We start from the raw sequence: 25,100 nt of genomic DNA, 5'->3' as shown, positions 1-25,100 counted from the left end.
GTGGATTGCAGGGGCATGGCCTGCTTCAGGGGAGCCTGCCTGGAGACACAGGGTCTGAGGATGCCATGTGAACAATGGCCCCTGGGTGTAGGATACCTTTTGAAGTGTACATGGTGTTTGGCACCTTGGCCGTTCACGCCCCTGACAGCGACCCATGGCAGCGCACATCCACTTGTGCGAACTGCCTTCGATAGTGGAGTGGGGATGGATTGGCCGGGGGCGTGCAGACAAGGCACCGGAACACTGCTGAATGGAGACACACTTGATTCACATAAAAACTGAAACAACCATTGATAAAAAATATGTTGTGTTTTATTAGGTTTCTTATTTTCATGGCACAAAAATACTAGACATTGTAAAGGTCTGGTTGCAGCTCAGCGAAGGAAAATCCCCTGTACTGACCGCTGACACTGGGGAAAGTTTGTCTAATGGCGCCAACGACACAGGCGGGTATTACTCATCGAACGCGGTGTCCAAGCCTCCCATGAAGCCACCATGTGTACGAACGATAGGCCACCAGCCGGTACCACCTATGAAAGAGAAAGATACAATCTGTTTTTAATTGACCAAGATAAGTGTATTAAACCTTAGTTGTCAATGACAATTCTTGTATGTAATGGCATTTTTGCCAGGACAAATGCTAACTAGACACTGCACAATATTGACCGACTTTTATGCGACTATTACTAGAGTATTGCAAGACTAAACGGATATGACAATGATATAATGAAGTTATGAGAATATAGGGGACAACCATGAAATAGTAGTGGCCTAACTGACATCACAACCAGACTATACTTACTTGTTACTTGGATTACGAGGGCGAACTGTTGCGCGAAGTTTGTACATAAGCACCATCAAAATCCTCAACACGGACCGTGTGAGGTAGGCTGCCGGGAAGTCTGGCAGCTCGGTAACGCATTGCGGCTGTGGATTGCCTTGCGATATGTAGGATAAGCATCCAGAGTTTTCTCGGCAGCAGCAGTTCTCCTCCTCGCTTGGCATTAGCGCGCACCGATTGCAGGTACACCAGGTGGAAACACTGTCCATGCGACTAGGCCCAGGCTCTTCATCTGTTGAAACATACGCCCAACTGTCGTTCAAAGCCCCATCGTTTACAGAGCTTGCTCTTTCCAGTAATTCCTCCTTGGAATACTCGGGCTCATACAGGTAGGGCATTATTGTTGCCATTGTGTGGGAAAGAAACGAAAATAATGTATAGCGGTCGTACTGGTATCTATTCACACGGGCTACAAGCAACAAAGGTAGCTGACCAGAGCACAGAAACGATTCACAGAATACTCAAAGAAATACAGTGAGAAGAATGGAAAAGAAAATCTGCTGTTGTGTGTTGTAAAACGCTCTGTTTATACTTATCAAGGAAAGAGGCTCCCTGCCGTTTCCATGGTGACACGTCATTAGCTGAGGCGCAGAGAATGTTGACACGATACGTGCTTTGGCGTTGTGAAATGGGCGGTACGCGTCTAGTGATGTCAGTCTCGGGGGCGGGGTATATGATTTAGTGCCGCAAATGCAGGTCACCCAGGGTGATGCGGCAAATGATAAGATTATCACAAGATGGCGGCGCCCTGCTGCCTGATTTCGCTTGTGTTCAAGAGACGAAAACCCGGGTAAGGTGCATAGGAAATGTTTGTATGATCGATCGAATTATGGTTAAAAACACATGGCCGAATCATATGGACAATAATATTTCTGACCGAACCATTCCTTTAAATCTACCTGAAGGTGCTAGATCCTGTCTAATGTGCAGGTTGAAACATACGATGGAGACTGCAAAGCATGTGTTTACTGAATGTGTGAAATTGGGACCCTTGCACATGTGCAATTTGGGAAACTATGTAGGTGATAGTGCTATTATGTCTACCGCCTTTTGGACATATTGGGGCTCATTACAAGCATGCCGGTTTGGAAACAACAGTGCCGGGAAGTTTACCGGCACTGTTGTTTCTGGACCGGCATACTACAGGTCTGCTTGACGGAGCCGCTGTGTCCGACAGGTCTGACTCTGCAGGGCACAGCGGCCACGGTAGGGAGCTCGTCACGGAAGCACCACCACCTTTATTAACAGTGCCATTGCTTCCCTGGTCCGCACTCCCATAGAGTCCCATGGGACTCTATGGGAATGGGGAACAACATTTTACCGTCGCCAGACTTTCCGGGCCGCCGGGGTTGTAATCCCCCGGTGGCACCAGGAAGTCAGGCAACAGTAAATATTTACGGGTCTGGCAGCATCCCATCGGTAGCACATGAGCAAACTGTTAAAACAATGAATTTGTTTTTAAGCTGTTTGAGTTTTTATGGTTTGCTTATAATTAAGATGATGACTGCCACATTTTATTTAATGTAACTGTTTGATATTGATTTTAGATATATAATTTATTGCATTGTTTTATTTGTTTGTAATTGTGATATCATTTGGGAAAAGTTCATACGAGCTAAACATAAATAAATAATAAAGGAGATAGAGGCAGCATGGCAAAGACCAGAACATTGTCCAACAAAGAAAGAGGCAGTCCTTCCATCAGAACAAGTTAAGGGGGTTAAATGACTAGTCCAGGGTAGGACTTTATCAACCAAGAAGAAACTGGGACCCAAGGCGGAAGAGGCAGGGTCCAGCCAGTATAGCCGCAGCAATCATCCCAGAACACTAGTGCAGATCAGAGGAATACACAGTCACCCACTGGTATAACATTCCGTCAGGGGCTGGCCTAAGTCAGTCCTCCAATCACACAACAGGGAAGCACGCAATGGCTTTGGTGGCCAGCCATTCAGGCTGGCCATATCAAATGCCAAACACATTGGCCCACCGACACAGGAAGTACATTAGGAGTTCCTTAACTAGTCTACCCCAGTTTCAACTCAAACTAATTGTGGCTTTGGGGGTGCAAAATGAACCTACATCAGCAAAATTGACATCTTGGCCAAGCCTCATGGTCAACATTGGCAAATGGATGGCCGAAAACAAAATGCCCGGAGAAGGGCTTAGAAAAGCATCTGTTCCCAATGGCTACCAAATCGGTGCATTGGGCTACTAATGCTGTGAAAAGTGCTTGCAACCCTGGTAAAGCCAAAACATAACCACAGCGGCCACTAGCCTACTCCGCAACACACCTTCAGGTTGGTCGAATCACCCTGGGACCAAGATGGGTGTTTACAATTCACCATGCCTTGGTAAGCACATGGGCTAATAGGGCAGAACACCAGAAAGTGAGTTGCAGTGGTGGGTTGACTGAGGAAGTGAGGCATAGGTCCTCCTAAGCTCTGCAGTTATAAAGTCCCATCCTGGTGCGTCATGGTGCACTGACTCGTGGGCAACAGGGTCTGATACAAGATTTGGAGGATACGTGGATTTAGAGGATATGCCAGAATAGGGTACGATGTTCATTCATCAACAGTATTTTCTTTATGGGCTTTTTGCTATAATATATGATATGACGGGTTATTTATAACACGCTTAATACCCAGAGGTTTCTAAGCGTGGACCCAGTGATCGAACCTGTCTTGCTCTGTGTCGTCTTGCTTCCAAGGTGAGCACGTTGCCGCTGAGCTATCCTCCCGAGACCTGAAATGTATTTTCTCAAATAAATAAATAAAAAAATAAAGGGTTGTGGGTAAGGGTACATAAGGGGTGAGGAGTCAGGAATAGTCTAAAATTAATAGGGGATGGGGCAGGGTGTTTTGGGGAGGAGACCCCTGAAAAAAATCAAATAATCATATCATATATCATAGCAGAAAACCCATAAAAAAAGGTACTGTTGATGAATGTGGGGTTCGTGTTTTTTTGGGAGAGGGCTTAAACTGGAGCGTGAGGCCAGTAGGAACGTTGGATGGTGTTGAGCAGGAAGAGCAAGAGACAGAGAGAGGGGTCCATGCTTGGTACCCAGACAACTGTTTCCAAATTGAGTTATGCGTTTATTTCCCTTACTGGGGTACATTACTTGCAGGTGATAGAATAGCTATGTGTACTTAAGTCCACACAGATCTGCTGGGAAAGCCACCGGGGACACACCTGGCGCTTTTGCTCGCCTCTTCATATAGGGTTGCGCGACGGGCTTGGCATTTGGAGAGGAAACGTGCCTTAGGGCACATGGACTGAGATGGTGGAAGTGCGGCTGGGTGTGTGCTGAAAGAGATGATCCTGAGCCTTCGTTCGACCCTATCCAGGGTTGTCTGCTTGTTCTGCAGCAGGTGCAGTACCTGCACTGTTGGAATGCATTGAGGGTTGAGCATTTCTTCCGAAACATTACTCGGAGACTGTATGTTCCCTGGTGTTTGCACTGAAGGCAACGGTGCAGGTAGATGTTCCTCATTCCATCATGCGATTCTCTCTCTCTCTCTCTCTCTCTCTCTCTCTATCTATCTCTCTGACCCCACAGGAGTATAACCCTGACCTCACTCACACAATCACTAAACGAGAGAAGCCCAAGAAAGCTGCAGAAGGGGTCGTTCTGACCAACGCGGGGGCTGTAGTGGACCCAGGGACCCCGGCTGGAGACCGGGGAAGGTGAGTGCTCAGGTTCAAGGTGTCTTGGACCTCTTTATGGCCTGCTCTCATGCTTTGCATGGATTCACTGCTCTTTCACGTTCCTCCTTGTCTACTGGCTGTTGCTGGCTGCTTGTGTCTCTCATAGCTTCCCTCCCTGCCTCGCGTTTGTAGATCTACCCACATCTTGTCTCCTCTTGGAGTTTCTCGCCAATGCTCTCGCGGTCTCTCTCTATGCTGTCCCCGTCCCTCTTTCCTCCTGCAGTCCCCTCAACATGCCCTGCCATGTCTTACTGTCTCGTCCTGCGGTTTCTCACATTCTCTTAAATCCTCAGTCTTTCCCTCTTCACTCCTTCGGCAGCTTCCCACGCGTTCTTCCATCTGCCCAGTCTCCTTTGGCGGTCTCCTGCTGCGTCTCCCATGTGTCTTTGTGTCCCTTTGTAACCTCATACCACAGTCTAATCAACCTCCTGAGTCATCTTGCCATCTCCCACAGTGGTCTCCCAGGCATCTGTCTCATGCTGTCTCCCGCTCACACCCTAGCCCTATACACAACCCTTGCCTTCTGCGTCCCATTGCATCCTCCCTCTTCATAATCTTCCTTCCCTTCTTTAATTGCTGAAGGCACTTTTCTCCTTCAACCAGCCTCTCATCCCTCAACGTTGAACTTCTTTCTTTTCCTTTCTCAGTGTTAGCAGCTATGACCGCAGCCAGGCCTATGCCCAGGAGTGGTCGGACGATGAAGGCAACAACTCACTAACCACCAGCGAGGCGAATGGCAGTGCCAACCCATTTGAGGAAGACACTGTGGCTGTCGTGAAGGGGGCACGTGTGCGGGCACTATATGACTATGACGGACAGGAGCAGGATGAGCTAACCTTCAAAGCAGGTGAGACGCATCACGTCTACCCACCAAAAGCCAATGTTTAATCAATATTATACAACCAGCATAACTACTAAGCTCTATCAACAATGTTCGGTGCTCAAAATTGATCATCAGCAACTCCCACCACACGCTGTTCAATATAGCTGCGCAGCGGGTGTAAGCTTGTGGGAGAGGGAAAGACGGATGGTATGACGAAGCCCGTTGAAGTATCCCCCAGAACTCAAGCCCTTAGTATGCGGCATGGCGGAGTGGCATGGTTGGCGTTTTCATCAACTACGTCACAATAGTCACCTCCTCCACCCCAATCTCTCAACACCTGTTTCAAACCACCTGTAAAATCCCAGTGTTTTCATACTGATCATGTGTTCCAGTATCATCAAGAGACTCTTGCCCAAGCCCATTCTTATGGCCTCCAGAGTCGCGTTCCTTCTATTCGCTGCACCTTCGGTCTTCCTCATCTGCAGCATGCGATTCCTTGCCACCTCCACCCCCTCCATGACTGATGCATGAATAGCTTATTTTTTTTTAAATTTAAAATTAGAGGAGCCACCATCTTGCATATGAACCGCTCTCTTATTTTTTGATAGAATTCTTCCAAGAACATCGGGACAAAAGATTTTTGGCTTGAAATAGTTTGATGATCATATGTAACTTAGAAAAAACGAGCATTGCACCCTTCACGGGTACTTCTCTGATCAGAAGAGGTGCAAAATATACATTTATATCCATAAATATGTCTAAATTGAACATGGCCTCATAGGTGAGGAACAACATCTATCACTTTAACCACCAATGTTTGCTTTGCCCCTGAGGAAGATCGGGAAGCAAATAGGGGGTTGAAACATGTTGGACTCGGCTATTTAGTACCAGGGAGAAAAGTTTACTTATTCTTTCTTTGACCTTAATTATCTTGAATAGTTGCAAATCAGTTGCACATTTCGTGTTTGTGGCGATTTTAACAGGATTACTTGAAGAGACTGCCTATATATTTTTGTATAATAATGCCATGTGATTGAGAAAATAAAATTATTTTTGTGTATACATAAATGTGTTTGTCAGCATGATTTTGGAGGGGTTCAGAAGAATATATATTGTATTTATCTGTTTACACACCTGTCTGGTTGTCTTGTTTGATATAGTTAGTAGTCCTTTTTCAATTACATTTAGTATAATTGGGGTTACCATCTACTTTTTTTTCTCTCAATCCCCACCAACCCACTTTAGTAGCCAAATTTCAACCTTTTCCTTAACCAGTTAATTATTGAGCATTCCCTTTCAGATCATGGCTCGGTTTGTGCTGATGTTTTCTTTTCTTTCCAGGTGAGGAGCTCACCAAGCTGGGAGAAGAGGATGAACAGGGATGGTGCAAAGGGCGCCTGGACAATGGGCAGCTTGGCCTCTACCCAGCGAATTACGTTGAGTCTATTTAACCACACGATCCACGCCATCCAATCACTTTCTCCATTAGACAACCTGCTGGTTCCAGTGATTCCTTCATGGACCGAACCTGAAAAATCCATGTTATTTTTTCAGAGCGACTTTATATTTTCTTAAGTTTACTTCAAGGCACTTGCGTCTTTTTTCAGTTTACGCTCTCCTTAAAGTAGCTTGGAACATTGTTTTGATCGCCATCTGTCGCGGTTAAGTGGAATCCTCAGGTCTCTGAACCCTGTGAAAGAAGAGATGTTCTTAGTCATGGCCCAGATGCTTCTCTCACCAGCTGTGCTGGGCTCCCGATATGTTGGCGTGCTTGAATGGTCCTTCGTCTTCGGAATGCCTGCAGGATTTGCTTCCCTCCAGTGTGCAATGATGGGATTGATGGATTAAAGAGAGGACATTCCATCGGGCTGGCGTTCTATAATCTATAACCATGGTAGGCATTGGCTTATGTAGAATGACGTGGCCCAACATTAGGTGCTCTTTTCCAAAGTGTTGACGCACACTTGCAAAGTCAATCAGCCCTGTTTCTCCAAGTCTGCAGTGGCCCCATCAGTCTACAGCCCTTTCATAGTCTCAACTCTCCAGGACAATTAAGGGTCCTCTTCTCTTCTGTTCAAGCCGCTCAGGAAATCTGATCTCTGCTCTTCTGTCCCTAGAGCTGCATGATATATATGTAGTGATCCCTCTATGAGCCGCATACTTGTTTTCACCGAACAGTCCCCAGAGGTATCTTTCCCTAATCTCATATCTACTGGGAGTGCTCCCTGCTATACGGCGACATTGTCCTCACCCCACCCCACCCCTTCTATGATCCTCCAGAACACTTGACCTTTTCTGCTCCCACAGGCTCTTTTGCATTATGGAGCCATGTCATCCTAATGCCACTGGATCATTGTTTTTAATCCCTACCACATCCTGGATCCTTCCTCTTAGATCCACCAAATCCATATCCTGTGATCAAAAGAGTTCTGCTCTTGGGTTCCCACCTAAGATCCCTTACTCTTCTTTTTGCATTCCTTCAAACGCCCAATAACCCCCTCCCTCCCAGATGCTACTCTCAAGTTTGGATGAGGTTCTGATCACTGTTTGCAATTGTTGCATTTTGATCTTTTGACAATTTCCTCTGATCGAGGCCCCCCCCCACACCCCTTGCCACCCTCACACGGCTGCTCTGAATTCCGTTGAACAACCTCTAGGATCTAGTGCCCACTGCCATCTTCATCCCTGGATGTTGAGCTCTGCTCTTGGATGAGGACGGGATTTCTTTCCTCTACATCTCACTAGGACCTGGAGTCAAATTAACTCTCCTCTTGGTAGCAGTTTGACATAAATACATAAAATGCAAACATGATAATGGGCCAGTTGACGCAACTGAAGACAATGCATGGGAGGCTTTGGGGACCTGGCCTTGTCTCTTCTTGCCCTAAAATACTCCTAGCTTTAGATTATGCAGCCTTCAGGTATCCCGGCTCTAGTGCATGGTGCACTTGAGTAGACTAGACTGAGTTTGTGGGGCCTTGGAAGACCAGGCACTGCTCTTGTGGCTATTGCACCCTTTGGGCTCCCTTTATAGTCTTCCATGAGGGTTCCAAGCTTAGCCTATGTGACCTTTGAATGTGCTGATCTCTGTTTGTATGGCCCTGGAGGAAACCGTACTCAGTTTGCGGTCTCTTGTGGACTGTGGAATCTGCTTCATTTCGGAAGATCGTTTTCCGCTTGTAGGTCCTCCGGGTTTCTTTGTTCTGAAAGTATTTTCGTTCCTGAGAAGCACAGAAGGAAATTGTGGGTTTATTTACAACAGAAAGATAACCATCGCCCTCCAGGACCACTTGAGATTATCAGCAAACCTGATAGGCTTGTGCTGAGCCAGATAGGGATGGAAAAGTCAACAGTGAAAGTTAAGAAACCACATCTGAAAGCATTTTAGCTTCCATTAACAAAAACACACCAAAGGGTGTGTTTGTCACATGAGAGAAGGAAGCGGGCAGCGGCTGAGAGAGAGGTCTGAAAAAGCAAGGGAGCGGGGACAACGTTGATGTGGAAAAGGGCTAAATAGTAGTAGTTGGTGAGAAGCAATAGCAAGCTATCAAAATATGTTGCTGATGAGCTGAAGACAAGATTTGGGCATATTGAATTCCATTATAAGACTTCTTCTTAGGGAGCAGGAGCCCCTTTGCCAAGAGGTTCCACCCAACCACAGCTATTGTTTCATATGCCCATTGCAAGATCCACCAACCACACAAAGCAGAGGATTTACCAGTCTCATTAAAAGATTCACTGATCGATCAGAGCTATAGATCCACCTGGCCTTTCGAAAGATCCACCAACCAAGCACGGTTGGGGATTCTCCAGGCCCATTGTAAGATCCGCCAACCAAGCACTGCAGGTCATTCAGCATTTCAATCGCGAGCGACTGAATCAGATCAGTGGTGAAAATTAACCATTCAGATAACAATATCCTGCATGCAGTGTTTGCTGAAGATTCAACTTTATTGGCCAATTAACCACGTCTGTAGATTTTGCCATCTAATAACGTTCTCTTCCAATCATCCAGTTCCGGTGAGTCTCAATTCAAGTAACATGCTACTGCACAGACCACTGCTGGAGACTCCCTACTCCTATAACCTAAAAAAAAACACAATGGGATATTCATTCTTTTGATAAGGCGTTAGTCCAACAAATCAAGACTACAGATTTTCCCATTAGATTGACATCTGCAGATTTCAGATTCTAACAACAATCTAATTTTCATTCTTTGCTGAAGGATTTCCATTCCAGTAAGGCAATACCATAATCAACAACGCGGTGGGATTTACACATCTGATAACGTGATCGCCAAATCAACCGATATCATCCACCTAACAACCAGAATTGGAAATTTTATATTTCGACAGTGAGATCTCATAACAAACCAGAGATTCATAATTATGATGATTGCCCTCCCAATGACCGCTGGAAAGTTACCCGTCTGATAAGAAGCCTTCCCAAATGGCTGCAGTTAGAGCTCCACCAGTCTGGTAAAAAATACTGCACCATTTCGTCTAAATATCCCCAAAATTCTCCCTTGCCACCTCTTGCTTGAGGGTTACTGTCCATTCTTATAGCAAGAATCCCCACTCAGGAGCCGCTGATGATGTTCCATTCCAGAATCTAGACACCCGCCAACCTACCTACCAACACAACCCCAAAACGACTGGCGATTCTTCACCTGCAGAACCGTTCTGGTGATCCACAAGTCGGGTACAGAGATACCTGGGCCTATCACATCTAGGGAATCAACCATCAAAATATACAACCCAGTAGGCAACCACAACAGGAGGCCCAACTTTCTCGTAGTGAGACCCCCCCCCCGGACCTTCATAGCTGCAGATTTCACAGTTTCCGCTTGAGCTCCCATAAGGGCCATAAATGTAGATTCCCAGTCCAATAACACAAATGGCAAAGCCTCTCAAATAGAATGTTATTCTAATAGCTATATAAGCCCATTTGACCATTGCTGCATGTCCGACCCAGAGCTGCACACTCATTGTTGCAAAGGTTCTTTTTACAGACATGAGTTTTTTCGAGAGAAAAAAATTTGCTGACATTATTTCGAAAAAACTCAGTGAATTACAATTTTTTTATTTGGTCGGCATCCTCCCAAACTCCCCATCATCCCTATATTAATAACCCAACCCCCTCCCCACCCCTTATAAGTCCTTAAACCCCCCCAAATATTTAGATGAGTTTTTTCAAAGTCTTTTTGTCGAAAACAATTTCTTAGAAAAAACAGTTGGGGAAGAATGAACGCAATACCGTTCCAGAACAACCAGATCTGACTGAGTCCAGTAGGCAAATAGCCTGGCACCGAGGATAGCTTTAGTGTTTCGCTCCTGCTGTTCTAATCGCAGCTTGATGTTCATCGGCCCTTGGAAATTGTAATGATATCACAGGTTATTGTGTCAAAGCTTTCGGACAAACTAGAGCCATCTTCATAAGAGTGGTGAAGAGGAAGATTCCAACCTAAACCCGAAGTCTTAAATCCCCTCTGTATGCCAAGTAACGTATCTGGACCCCCTGAAGTGAGATACTACAGTCCTTCTTTGCTGGCCCCCCACAAGTCACCTTGGTGGGATCCATGGTAGTCCTTTTCTTGAGATCTGGTGAAGGAGCCCTTTTTGAATTCTTTCTCTTGAAGACCGATAGAAACTCAAAAGGAGGACCTCTGAATCCTATCTCTGCTGCTGTCCATCAAGTTACATTGGCACTGCTTGATGCATGCTTCAGGAGGCGTTTGAATGCCCTTTCCACTTGGTACCCTGATGCTGAGTTTCCATTCGCTTAGCAACTGGTGCCTTTCGATATATGCTGCGGGGGAACTGTAGGAACCCATCCCTTTCAGCTTCTTCTCTGAATCCGTCACCCGGTGCCTCTCGTGATATGCAGTAGCTGCCTTCCCGGAAGTCTTTCTTTCCAAACGTACCTCAAGGTACTATATGTAGGTCTCTGGTAATCCTCCACCTTCTGGCAAACCTCAAAATACTCTGCAGTGTACTCTGGGTCCCTACCCAACACTGCGGTCCCTCAGGCTATACTCCAGGCGCTCTGTTTTACTACCCTGAAGAGCTACTGCACAAGTCTCTGACAATCCTCCAACCCAGCTTAGCCTCAAGAAATGCTGCAAAGAACTCTGGGAATCATTACCCTCTTGGTGACCTCAACAAATGCTAATGGCTGTCGAGCTATGCCGCATGGCTCTCTGATAACCCTTATCCTTCTGACTGCATCAGGGCGGACTACAGCGACTTCTGGGTATCTTTACAGTGCCGCGGGACCCTGCTTGCAATGAGTTGCAAAATGTTCCAGGGAACCTCACGCACTGGGCGCCCTCAAGTTACACTGAAACTGCTCTTAGGATCATGATACAACTATTGCTGATCAGGATGTGCTGTTTGGGGGTCACTGCAACTCATTGTCCATCTTTCAGTGATTAAGAAGCTCCTTATTGTCTTCTGTACACCCCTTCCCTTCTGATGGTGCTCAAAATATGCTACAAAGGCCTCTTGGAACATCTACTCTCCAGACACCACTGATGCTTGAGGGTCCTCTTTGGGCAGGGCATCTTAGCCCGATTGATGCTCTCAAATAAGAGGGCATCTATTAAGTACCGGCGCTGCCCTAAGCATGTTATGATGGCTCCTAGCTATCCTCTTTGTCATGACTTGCCCTTTTCAATATGCTGCAAGGGCCTCTGGGAACTTCTGCCCTGCTGGCACTGCTCAGCCTGTGCCGTGAAAGCTTACTTTCATAGCACGCCCCCTGAAGGTGTGCCGCGGGGGCCTGTGGAAATGGATGCACCCTCCAGGAGATGGCGCGTGGGGCTCAGGTACACTTTCTCGCTCTAGGACCTCTCAGGGTATGTCTTGGAGAGCATCTGGGAATCCCTATACATGGGGCAGACTTTTACAATGAAAAGGTCAGAGTATCATTGGAAACACTTCCAGGTAACAATGTGACCCCCCCATGACCTGCTTACTTCATTAGTCTTTTGTTTCTTAAACGTGTAATTAACAGAGATCCCCTACTCCATCATCAACACCTGCCGCGTCTCTGAGCCAAGTGCCGCTCCTACATCGGGACCGCGTTGTCGCACAGCTCAATTTAATGGCTGCTCTATCTCCCACTTTCCCCTCCTCCAATGCCCCCACCAAACCCCTGGATGCTGCTGTCGTCTACATTGCACCCACTTTGTACATGACTTGTGTAATGTAAAGAGCTATATAAATATAAATATATATAAATATATCTATTGTGATTGTGTCATGTTGCAATAAATACTGAAGTCCTTATATGTCATATATTCTGGTGTTGTGGCCTTTTTCCGGGAGGGGGGAGTCTGTGTGCGCATGAAGTAGTGAATGGCTATTTTAAGAGTTGGTTTTAGGATCAGAAAAGCTGTGCCCACTCAATGCATCATGGGAAGAATATTTTGCACATTATGAAGATAGCACAGGTCGCATGTCCAGAATCTTGCGACCTGAATTTCGGACTTATGGCTGACCCCTCTTTGGAGCCCTGAAACTCACTCCTTGGATGACATTAGGCCGGAGCACTGAGATTCACTTTTGGGTCAAGTGGGTTGCCCAACTACAAGCCTCGAGGGCCGGATACATGCCGGGTTTTCAGGACACCCCTCATTAATATTTATGAGATAAATTTGCATGTAGTGATTCAAAATGTATGCACATTTTTCCTAATGAATGTTAATGAGGGACATCTCCAAAACCCTTCAAGATTCTGCCCCTCGAGGCCTGGAGTTGGACAACCCAATGCCTTTGGCTGGTGACTATGCCTTGTGGATGTGAATGGCACTGCCAAGGATAAAAACACAGAAGTAATTCTACAGACATGGCAGGACCTTCCACCAGAAAAGGGACATTGGCAAGGAGCGAAGTGCCCTGGGGTGTTAGAGACCAGGTCCTCCTAGGGCACGGCCAGCAGAAAAAAGAGCAGTATGCTTCTAATATGTCTACCTCATGTATTATTAAGAGTTAAATAAAGCACAATGACCCATGAGAGTAACTAGGACCTAACCGGAAGTTGCTGTGAACATATGATGCTCTCATGTATGCAGATCCGACTGCTACTTAATAGAGCACCCGCGTTGGCCCTAACTAGTCCAGATATATTTAAACAGTATTTTGAAAGCACAATACTATGTGCAGTGGTAGAAGTGTACCGAACAATGTTAGTGGGACTGTGGTCTCGGCAGGAGAGGCTAGGTGGAAGCATAGTGCAACACGTGACAAGGCATCACGGCCGGGGCATCGCAATTGTCTAAGTGACTAGTAAGTAAGGCTCTGATTACAATTATACACTTGCACAGGGACATGTACGGACAAATCCTCTATATACAATGGTGAATATGGTCGTAAAAAGTTGAGAAATTGTAAACGGATAAAAATAAAAGTAGTGCAACACTGCTCCCGCTCAATTTGATCACTGTCTATGTGTGTAAACTCTGCAGTCATTGGAGGAAGCAGGATTACATGGTCCATGGGGGCTCTACCGGGGTAAACAATATCAGCTGAGCAGCAGTGTGGCTCTGTGTAATGTAATGTTCTAAGAATTTCTGCTCTGCCCATTACCTCCCTGGTGGGCTCCCGGCATGGATGCTTGACCTGTTTTCGGGTGAGGAAAGGGCGGCGGCTGAGCAGGAGTTGGGGAAATCAACAGCAAGAAATATACAGTTAGGGCTTGGTAAGGAAAGTGAGTGGGCTGGGAGTGTGTTTAAGGGCGTGTGCGAGTGAGCTAGACCTCTACTTTTGGTGATAGGATATAATATGATATGATAGGTTATTTATAACACGCTTATACCCAGAGGTTTCTAAGTGCGGACCCGGGAATCGAACCTGTGGTGCCCTGTGTTGTCTTGCTTCCAAGGCGAGCACGTTGCCCCAGAGCTATCCTCCCGAAACCAAGGTGAAAGGGTGCATGCGTGCATGTGTGTGAAATTGACAGTGAAGGGGTGTGGTGCTTTAAGGGTGTATTCTAGATGGGTCTGGTGATTACAGTTCGGTGAACTGCAAGGGAGTATGATTGGTTGCTGAAGGGTTTAAGATGGCTCATGAAGTGTAATGGTATTTGGAGCCTGGTTGGGTCGTATGCGCTTGCGGTACTCCAATCCACGCTCCCAGCGATCGCCATGCCATATGGGCATGGGTCAACTCCTAAAACGAAAGTCGGGGTGGCACTCATTAACATACAAATTCAATATGGCATCACCAGAAATCAGCATATCATCTGGAAAAAAAAGTGGGGGGACTCCTGAAAAAAGTGTGTGACTCATCCACCCGCGTGTACCCATGTCATGTGATTTAGTCATTTAAATCGGAAGTGATTGGGAACATTGGGGGAGGAGGGAATGTGACAGGGCGAGTATCGTGCTGTTTTGCTGTGTCTTGCTGTGGAGAGCTGTGGAGAACCTCCTCTGGTGTCCTGCGCGTGCTGTGGAGTGCTAACGCTGTTAAAATTGAAGCAGAATAAATCTAAATCTTTCAGGAGGTGCGTGTGCCTTTAAGTCAGCTGTACACGGAGGATCAGCTGACTTTAAAAGAGCCGCCTCCCCGCCCTTGCGGCGTAAGCCCTCGGCGAAAGGGCGAGTATCGTGCTGTTTTGCTGTGTCTTGCTGTGGAGAGCTGTGGAGAACCTCCTCTGGTGTCCTGCGCGTGCTGTGGAGTGCTAACGCTGTTAACATTGAAGCAGAATAAATCTAAATCTTTCAGGAGGTGCGTGTGCCTTTAAGTCAGCTGTACACGGAGGATCAGCTGACTTTAAAAGAGCCGCCTCCCCGCCCTTGCGGCGTAAGCCCTCGGCGAAAGGGCGAGTATCGTGCTGTTTTGCTGTGTCTTGCTGTGGAGAGCTTTGGAGAACCTCCTCTGGTGTCCTGCGCGTGCTGTGGAGTGCTAACGCTGTTAACATTGAAGCAGAATAAATCTAAATCTTTCAGGAGGTGCGTGTGCCTTTAAGTCAGCTGTACACGGAGGATCAGCTGACTTTAAAAGAGCCGCCTCCCCGCCCTTGCGGCGTAAGCCCTCGGCGAAAGGGCGAGTATCGTGCTGTTTTGCTGTGTCTTGCTGTGGAGAGCTGTGGAGAACCTCCTCTGGTGTCCTGCGCGTGCTGTGGAGTGCTAACGCTGTTAACATTGAAGCAGAATAAATCTAAATCTTTCAGGAGGTGCGTGTGCCTTTAAGTCAGCTGTACACGGAGGATCAGCTGACTTTAAAAGAGCCGCCTCCCCGCCCTTGCGGCGTAAGCCCTCGGCGAAAGGGCGAGTATCGTGCTGTTTTGCTGTTCTGCGTGATTCTGCGGCTGGTGAATCGGCCGCTCTGCCTGACTCAAACAACACGCTAGCTGTAGCTGTTGATGCATGCCGACGCCCTGAAACAAACTACTCCTCTTCCTTCGACCATGATGCACCTTGCCAAGACTCGTGCACAAACCCGGAAATGGTCTGCAACGGACATACACTCTAACGCCGAGCTGACAGACACAGCTCCCCGTGAGGAGTACAACATAACAACTGTAAGTACCTTGAATGCACAAGCTTTTGCTGAGCTAGGAGACACTACTCGCATAATGGTCGAGGCGGACATCAACACTACGGAACTAAATGTTGAATATGTCGACGAAGTCGTAACACACACTCCCAGTGAGCAGTGCCCATCAGAGAATCCCAATAACTGCCCGGACCCTATCACAGACAGCCTATTACACGGTGCTTGTCAAGATCATCATGGAATCTTCATGAACACATTGCCAGACTCTACAGAAGAGACACTAGTAACAATGATGGCTACCGATCATACACAAAAACACACACAAAAACACAACCTCACTGACGAAAGTCATTTGAATGCATTGTGTTATGGTGACTCCAACATCGAGGTGACTGACATTTCGAACCCCATGAAATCAGATGGATGTAATAGTAATTTACACAATCTACTAACCAACTCTGAGAGCATGGGTGATAGTGTCGGAAGGCACTCACCACCTCCTTGTTGTATGTCTAGTGATGCAGCGGCCTTGTCTAATCATGACAACTTGGCTGTCAATGATGCATTGGCTACACTAACAACTAAAACAGCACACTCCTTGTGTTCTGAAACTCCTCAAAGAGATGACAGGAGTAGAAATCTACCTACATTTTCCACATTACCAAACTTGGAAGTTTGTTCTGAGGTACTCAAAACACAAGGTCATGGGACCCGCAGACATTCACTAGACATCGCCAATAAGTTAATTACTGATCTGGCATTAATGACCAAACTCCAACAACACCGACATGCTGTAACAGATGGGCAAGGTCACATCATGGTTAGAAATGAACGGCGAGAACAAGTGATCCATGAGGCCACACAAAGCGGTCCCCAGTGTAACACTCGCATAGCATTTGCGGGAACTAAACGCAGCTGGATTAACACAGACAGTTTATCTCCGCTACGCTGTTCACAGGTAAAAAAGCAAAAAGTCATTTCCATTACAGATCGTCCCATTGACCAAATGAGCTCTGACCCTTCCTCAGCTGAACACGTTGATTGCTCCAAAACTGCCAGACACCTACATTCACAAAATGTTTCTGATTCAGAAACCTCATCATCTGACTCCTCGATCATGGAGCGTCCCTATCCCAAAATTAGATCTTCCAGACGACTAAATTCATCACAACAAGCACGCTCGACCAAAAAACAAGAGACAGTACGAAATGCATCTGCTCCTAAAGATCTACAAGCTGTCATTATTGCATCTATGGGAATCTCTATCGCACCTTTTTTAAAACTTTATGAGCAGATGAATGAAAACATAAAAGATCTTACAACTTTAATTGCTCTCCTTAACACAAAAATAACTGAACTAGATAGGAATGAAACGAAGCAGCACACTAAACTCAATTCTTCTAATGACAAAATTGACCGTATCCTAAACTCGGTCTGTAGCTTCACAGCTAACAATATGGAAGACAAAAAATTACTGGCAGAAGTAGCACGAGAAGCTCTAAAACTTTTTAGAGAACAGCCGGGGAAGTCGGTGTGTAGCATTAATTCGGTAGTATCCAACCCTGCGAAGACACACAGTGACACTGATAATATGATTGATGTAACAATTATAACACAACAAGGAAATCGAAATACATTGAGTCATAACCCAGAAACCCAAAAACAAAACACAACCGATCAGTCTGATACGATCGCTATCCAGACCGTTGGTTCACACCCATCAAATGAGTGTGTTATCCCACTACCTAATGTGCAGGATAAGGATATGTCCTTGCAAACGACAGTCACATTTGACGAGATGATCGAAATTAGCAGCCTTCCGTGCAATCCTGCACACGCTGACCCCCAACCGGCATCATCTTCTGGAAGCGAACTAGCACCAAAGCAAATTGACACAAACGAAAACAGAATACCGATAAGATCGAGTGTGGCTCTGACCTCCACTAGTGTGGAGCTTTACGATATTTTCAAAACAAATAAACAGCAGCTTAAACCAGTGCCTAAACATGTTGTGGTGAAGCCCGACAACTGTGAGAAAAAATCTAAAAACTTACCATCTAATAACACGAGACGTGTAAATGGTTCCAGAAAGTTTCTGCGAAATTTGAAAGCAGTGAACTTAGCAGTTGCTGACTCGAGAAGTAATCTCTCCAACCCTACTAATTCAAAAACCTCCCAAAGAAGTGGAAACCCTAACGCCAAACGTTGTTCTCCTGAAAGAACCTTAGACGATGATCTAGAGCTGATAAATCTATCAACATATGATGATGACGAAACAAATCAAATAGAAGAGCCGATAGATCTTGCAAATGAGAGCTCACCCCTTAAACATCTAGGAGCTGAAGGTTCCCTTCCAAATGACAACACAGAGAAAGAACGGTTCGTTGCAGCTTCAGACACTCAAAAATCAACAAAGACACGACGTACATGCACGATAATCCATGCTGTCGACACAAATTCTGATCGAAATAACAACCTGGATTCACCGTTTGTAACAATGGCCGAAAGACGAGCCAAACTGGCGGCCTCATGCACTATGGATCTTGATACGGCTGCTGGTCAATCAATGGCTTTTTACATGACTGAAGAAAAGGCCATTCGAACGATCACTGAGTCACCCGGAAATCTTGACTCGCCTATTAAAACACAAGCCGAAAGGCGGCTTAAGATGGTGCCAAAGATTCAGAAGGACCACGAACGGGACCGCAGCCAAGAGGAGTTTGCCGTCAAACCCAGGGAAACCGGAATAAGAGACTTGAACAGCTCAGGTCGCACAAAGTCTAAACAACAGCCTATGCTCAAACAGTGGAGCGACGAATGTAAACTAAGCTCTAAAAATAAGATGCCCAAACCAAAAACAACAACAAAGGAATCTTCTTTCGAAAAACTTATTCTAGAAAGACTCGACTGTTGTGATAACATGATTCTAAATCGACAATACTTATCCAAACTATTCTACTTAATCCCTAGTTTACGAACACTCACCTCCGATGACGTGAAAATAGTGGAGTTTCACTGTGAAGAAAGAAATGACACGGTGACTCTACACCTTGCCTCTAAAATTATCCGCGAGATGCTGCTGGATGCAGTACCTGCACTGTTATCCCTAGGCTTTGACTTATATCCATCGAGCCTAGTTGACAAAACTCCAGTGCCTCGTCTGAACAATACACATGACAAAGGACTGCAAACTCCAAAGAAAAGAACTATCTCGGGCATAAAAGATAAAGATTACAAAGTTTTGAAATCTGACACATTACCTCGAACTGAGACCAAATCAAGGGACTTTGAAACATTGCAGTTCCACGTTAACGAACAAATCCAAATAACGGTCGACGGACTGCATAAAAATAATGGAATAACTCAAAGGAACGATTCAGAAGATGGAAATTGGGCATGGTTAGCTGCAAACTTAAATAATAAAAACCATGACTAACGCTCAAACTGGAGTCCACCCCAGCATTTTATTCTCGGATCTTGGAACACACGCGGATTTGTTCATCTATTCAATTCTCCTTGGACGAACAATCTAGATCTGATTTGTCTGCAAGAAACTTGGCTGACAACCTGTCCGCTGCTGCCTGCCTTCGAGATAGTGGCAAATCCAGCCATTAAACCATCCAAAGGTAGGCCCATGTCTGGCCTCCTGATAGCGGTCAAAAAAGACCGTGGACTCAGAATAATTGAAACAGAAAATGTTTCACCGTATATACAAATTGTTAAAGTGGGTATTAACTCCCTAGACAAATCTGAATCTATGTACATAATTAATCTTTACTGGAACCATACTACAACTGGCGTCGCCAAATTCATTGACCAGGTGACTGCCATACTGGATAATATAATGGAAAATACAAACAGACCCTTGGTTCTGCTCTGTGGTGACCTCAATGCCGATTGCCTAAAACTGAATCTAGCAGCAAAAGGAAACTTTGCGAATCATAAAGTCAATGAAAAAACAGGTCAGCTCTGGATGAATGAAATGAATCTGAGAAACTTCACATGTTTGAATGGAAACACACCGGGTGATATCCCGGCTCAACCTACATGGAGACGTGACAATCAATTTTCAACGATAGACTATCTCTTCGCGTCCGAAGACCTTGCAGCCAACGTACATCAACTCGTGGTCACCAAAATGAAACATAGTGACCACGACATGCTAAGGATGTCGTTCAACGCCCATAGCCAGACCTTCCAACAACAATGGCCTTATGACACTACGTATCGATCTGGAAGAATTCGTCTTAATCTGAAAATAAAGGATATAAATGCGGTTACATCTGCCCTGCAGAACATCCCTGGGGAGACTGAATATCAACACCTGTTGATCCAATTCGTGGAACGTAAACAAGGACTCAAACAACAAAAAACACAGCACAAACATAAGTTTGATCTTCAAGTTTTACAACAAAAACGAAGTTTACGTAAAGACATAAGGATGTTACCTAGAAGCAACAAAGAAATATACGCTGCAACTAAAAAACGTCTAATGCAAAAATATAGAAACTGGAGAAATAACCACTATGCCACAATCTTGCAGAATGATTCTGAAGAAATGATGTGCAAACTCAAAAACAAAAACTCAGCTGAATTTTGGCGTGTAATAAACAACTTTGCCGCCCCACAAACAGCACTTCAAGTATCTCCGATATGTCAAGAAACTTGGATAAAACACTATACGCATTTGTTTAATTCACTTGAAGTGGAACACAAAAGCACAAGTGAGCATAAAATTCCGTGGACTCTTGAATTCGATTTAAACGATATTAAAAACACAATCACGAACTCTAATGCATCCAGAGCTCCTGGGCCGGATGGCCTCACGAATTATACAATGAAACAAAACCCGAAAGAATGGGCAAAGCTTTGTCTACTTCTTTTCGAACGAATAAAAATAAAACGTGCTACCCCAAGATCTTGGAAAAATGCTATAATTGTGCCAATTTTCAAAAAGGGGAACAGACTAGACCCGAGAGACTATCGACCTATCGCTTTGCTTGATGTGATAGGTAAAATCTACGCAACTCAACTTCAGCAAATACTAAAATCATGGGCACATAAAAATCATCGTAATGACCCTCGACAAGCGGGATTTGTTAAAGGCGTTGGTTGCGGGCTTAACACCCTTTTGCTAAATTTACTAAAAATGGAGTCAATACGAACCAACACTTCCATCTATGTCGCATCTATCGATTTCTCACACGCTTTTGATAGTGTTGACCGCCACATTTTGTGGGAGAAACTCAAAGACTGGAAGTGTCCAGTAGACCTTTTAGACGCAATAAAAGAGCTCCATTCCAACACCACTATGCAGGTCAGACTGGACCAAGGAGGCTCCTTATCTCCTTTAATTCCAACTTATAAAGGAGTGAAACAAGGATGCCCCCTGGCTGCAATTGTGTTTAACCTTTTTATTTCTGACATTGGAGACGCACTAAATGTGGTAAAAGCCTTTCCACCTAAAATTCACGGCTCACAATTGGGCCATTTGTTGTATGCGGATGACCTCTTAATCCTGGACGTCACACCGGTCGGCCTACAGCGAAAACTAGATGCCTTAGAAAGATATGTAACGGAAAATAAGTTATGCTTAAACAAAAAGAAATGTGAAATCTTGATATTTCGCAACTTATCGGTCAACAAAAACAGACCAATTCAATTTGTGTGGCACTTGGAAAAAATACCTCTTAAGATCTCCACTCACATAAAATATTTGGGCTCCATAATAAGTGCACACATAAACGATAATCCCTGGGTGGAGGCCACCAAAAGGAAATGTCAGCAACTGGCTTGTCAAGCTGCGTGCATAAACAAAAAATTCGGGAAATTTTCCATAAAACCGGTGATTAACTTTTACATACAAAAAGCAATACCGACCATGATTTATGGTGCCGAAAATATGTTCGGCTGCCCATATGAGCTATGGAACACACTCGAAAACAACTTCTGGACAAGAGCGCTACACATCTCTAAAGGATGTCCGACCAGCAACGTAAGATTCGAACTAGGATTGACTTCCATACAAGCGAGAGTTTGCTGGAACGCTCTAATTCTATATAGGAAATCACAGCTTACCAACGCAGCTTCCCCATTTAATATAATCCATAAAACAGATTTAGAGCCCGAATACACAATGCTGGCTAAATGGAATCGACATTGCACTGAAATTCTGGATGCAAATAATATTAATATTACAACTTTACTTGAAAATCCAGAGATGGCCAAACGAAAACTACGGAGTGCGGACTGGCATCAAACTTGTAATGAGAGATCCAGTTCACGTCTTTTAAGAGAAGCACCACCAGAGGCAAGAGAGCTAGACAAGTTACAACCTTATCTGACGCAATTCCCCGATCAAATTTCAAGATCAATATATCTTCATTTCCGGCTCAATCTGTTCATGACTAAAGATCGCACAAGCACTTGGCTAAATAAGAAACCTGGCGACTTAACATGTCGCTTCTGTAAATGCTCGATAGAGACACTAAAACACTTGACGCTATTCTGCCCAGAATTTCGATCTCTGCGAACTAAGCTATTTGGACCGTTATTTAAGGCACGAAGCACTTATACTGCTGATGATTGGTGGAAAGTTATGTTTGAGGGTGTTGATCGTAAAATCATGTTTAGTCTAGTTGAATTGTTGAAAGAACTGAAAATACGGCTAAAAGAACCAATCGAGACAGTAGGAGGAGTGGTCCGTGAAAGCGTTTAGAACATCATACGGCTGACGAAAGAAGTGGAAAGAAATGTTTCTCGTGACTTGTTTTAAAGGTTTTCTTTTTAAACCATACAAAACCAATAAAAAAAAAAAAAAAAAAAAAAATGTGACTGATGCAGCTGGAGTTGCAAGGCCATGTGGTAAATTCTCCTTCTACTTTTCTCGGGCTGATTGCGGAAGTTATGTATATCTGATGTTTGGGGGGTGTTATCCTTGCTGGGTATGTCTTTGCCAACAACAATGTTCCTCGGCACGTGCTCTGAGTAAATAGCATTGTGCAGTTTGGAAAAGTTCTTCTGTGGCGTGACGTCTACGCCACATGCAAAACAAACATAGCACGAGGCTGCAAACGTGCCGTGCAGCACCGTGACCTGTGCACACTCCACTCCATCGCTTCTCGAAGACGGGAGTACCCAGCCAGGTGCGGTAGCAGGCTCTGCACAGGGTTGGTTAGCACCTGGCGCCCTCTCTTGGCGCTCTTTCTGCCCATGCGCAGGGGAACTCGTGCACGCAGGAGCTTACAGGCACCAGCTGATCAGTGAAAGCCTATTCAGTTCTCTGGGGGTTTTATCTGCCCTCGTTATGTAAAGCTTCCAAATTTGGAATAGTATGCCCCCTATGGCGAAAGCTAGCCCTTGGTTCTAGAATCATCTTGAGCTCCTGGCACCCATTGCTGGAATTGGGCTAGAAATTCCCGGATCTGGGATAGGGCTGAGAATGTCTCTCTGCATCTCGGATGCAGAAAAGCCCCGAAGCCGTAGTGGCAGGGAAACAGTGATGGAACCAGGATTAGAACCCAGGTGGTTAGGACCACTTACCCACAACACCACGTGTGTTCGTGATTAATCTTCTGAGAGGGAAAACTGCTTATGGGAAGGGAACGTAGAACAATCGCTCGCATCCCACCCACCCCCAGTTGGCAATTCTCTATATAAGAGGCTTTCACACCACCCCAGTAGTTTCATAGCGCCTAGGCTTGTTGTTGATTGTCTCGTGCTCAAATTGTCCCTCATAAATGACTCTCTAGAAAGGCACCCCTGTCTCTGTCGCAGTTGCTTCCAGGAAAACAAAGGCCAAAGGGGAAGTGCTTTGAGAGCCCAAAAGAAGTTTAGTTCAGCTTGTGCTACAAACATGCACCAAAATCCCCACAAAACACGGAATTGCACAGTTCTTTGTCACCAGGCGGGGCCCCCAAGTCCCCGGAATCTGGCTGGATGAAAGAGGATTTAGGGGTGAGGAAGCAGCTGTGATCAAGGTGCCCCCCTGGAGGTTAGAACATCCAGCCCGAGCGGAGCCCTAGGCGATGTCCCGGCCAAGTCTGCGCTGTCGGCATTGGAGGCCGCCCCTCACTCTATCCTGCGTTCCAGCCGCCTTTCCCTTCTCTGATGTCCTGCTCTTTTCTTTATCTTTGGAGCGGCTTCCAATGCCTTATTTCCACCTTGTCGTCCTTACGTCTTGGCACCCACCCCCCTATTAATTTCCAGGGCTTGCTGACCCCAATGGGGCACCTGCTTCTTCCTCTCGCTTGCAAGTTTCCTTCTCCTTTCTATTTCTCTATTACTTTCTGTTCCTTTTTAGTCTCCCTCCTACTATCTGCTCTTCAATTCCTTCATGTCTTCTCATCAACCCTCTAGATCTAGCTCTCATGCTCAGCACTGCACCTTCAACCATCGCATGTATCCTCCTCTCTCTTCTTCTTCCCTCTCTCCATTGAATCATGGTCTTTGGAATGCGCGTTCCATCTGTAACCAGGCACCTTCTCTTCTTGACACCTTTCTCCGTCTTGACCTTCTTTTTCTTTGTCTCACTGTCACGTGGCTCACCCCCTCTAATCTCGTCACTCCTGCAGCCCTTCTTTCATCTACTGCTTTTTTTGCCAACACCCCTTTGGGCGGTGTGGGTGGTGTTGTGATGCTGTTCATATCTACTTTTATTCTAATTCCTCCTCCCTCAAATCTGCCACTCGTTCCATCCTTTGAATAACAATGTTCGTCTTTCTCCTATTCCCATTGCTTTCCTCCTGATCCAAATCCCCCCTGAACCTGTTAACTCCTTCTGCAGTGACCTTGATCTTTCATGATATTCTCTCCTTTCACGTGACGCTCCTCTGATTCTACTAGGAGACTTCAATCTCCTCCTTTCCTCTATTCACTCTGATATGCCACTTCTTCCTCTTCTTGATTCTTACCACCTCGCAACTGTCTCCTCTCCTCCTCTTCATGTTTCTGGCTCATCACTGGATCTGATGTTTTCTTCTCCTATTTCACTTACCTCAGAATCGGGTCCTCCCATCTACTCATCGGACCACTCTTCTCTCGCTGTCTCCTTCTTCGTCCTTATTTTTTCATTCTGATCTTTGTTCTTTTGACACCTTTCTATTTATCTTGTGTATAACATTTGCTCTTTGATTGGCCTTTCGTCCATTCCAGTTCATAGTTTCTCCTTTCTGTTTCCTACCTTGATTCTTGACGCTCCTAATAATCTCTATCCTTCTTCTTTTTCACCTTC

The 25,100-nt window shown here is 45.5% G+C and overlaps 1 protein-coding gene across 5 annotated transcripts in view; it reads left to right on the top strand.

Moving 5' to 3' along the window:
* Positions 1 to 12,667, top strand: part of PACSIN1 (protein kinase C and casein kinase substrate in neurons 1) — a 363,469-nt gene extending 350,802 nt beyond the window's left edge. For all 5 annotated transcript variants that reach the window (XM_069633503.1, XM_069633506.1, XM_069633504.1 and 2 more), the window contains 3 exons: positions 4,398 to 4,525; positions 5,194 to 5,393; positions 6,711 to 12,667. In XM_069633503.1, coding sequence (XP_069489604.1) covers positions 4,398 to 4,525; positions 5,194 to 5,393; positions 6,711 to 6,820 — 438 coding nt within the window. In that variant the 3' untranslated portion in view covers positions 6,821 to 12,667. The remainder of the gene's footprint in view (positions 1 to 4,397; positions 4,526 to 5,193; positions 5,394 to 6,710) is intronic.
* The last annotated feature ends 12,433 nt before the right edge of the window (positions 12,668 to 25,100 follow it).

Source organism: Ambystoma mexicanum, chromosome 13 (genome assembly GCF_040938575.1).
Source record: "Ambystoma mexicanum isolate Mex_15411 chromosome 13, UKY_AmexF1_1, whole genome shotgun sequence".
In the NCBI taxonomy this organism is placed as follows: domain Eukaryota; kingdom Metazoa; phylum Chordata; class Amphibia; order Caudata; family Ambystomatidae; genus Ambystoma; species Ambystoma mexicanum.
Note: the sequence above shows the minus strand (reverse complement) of the source record. Positions and strands in the feature narration are given on the sequence as shown.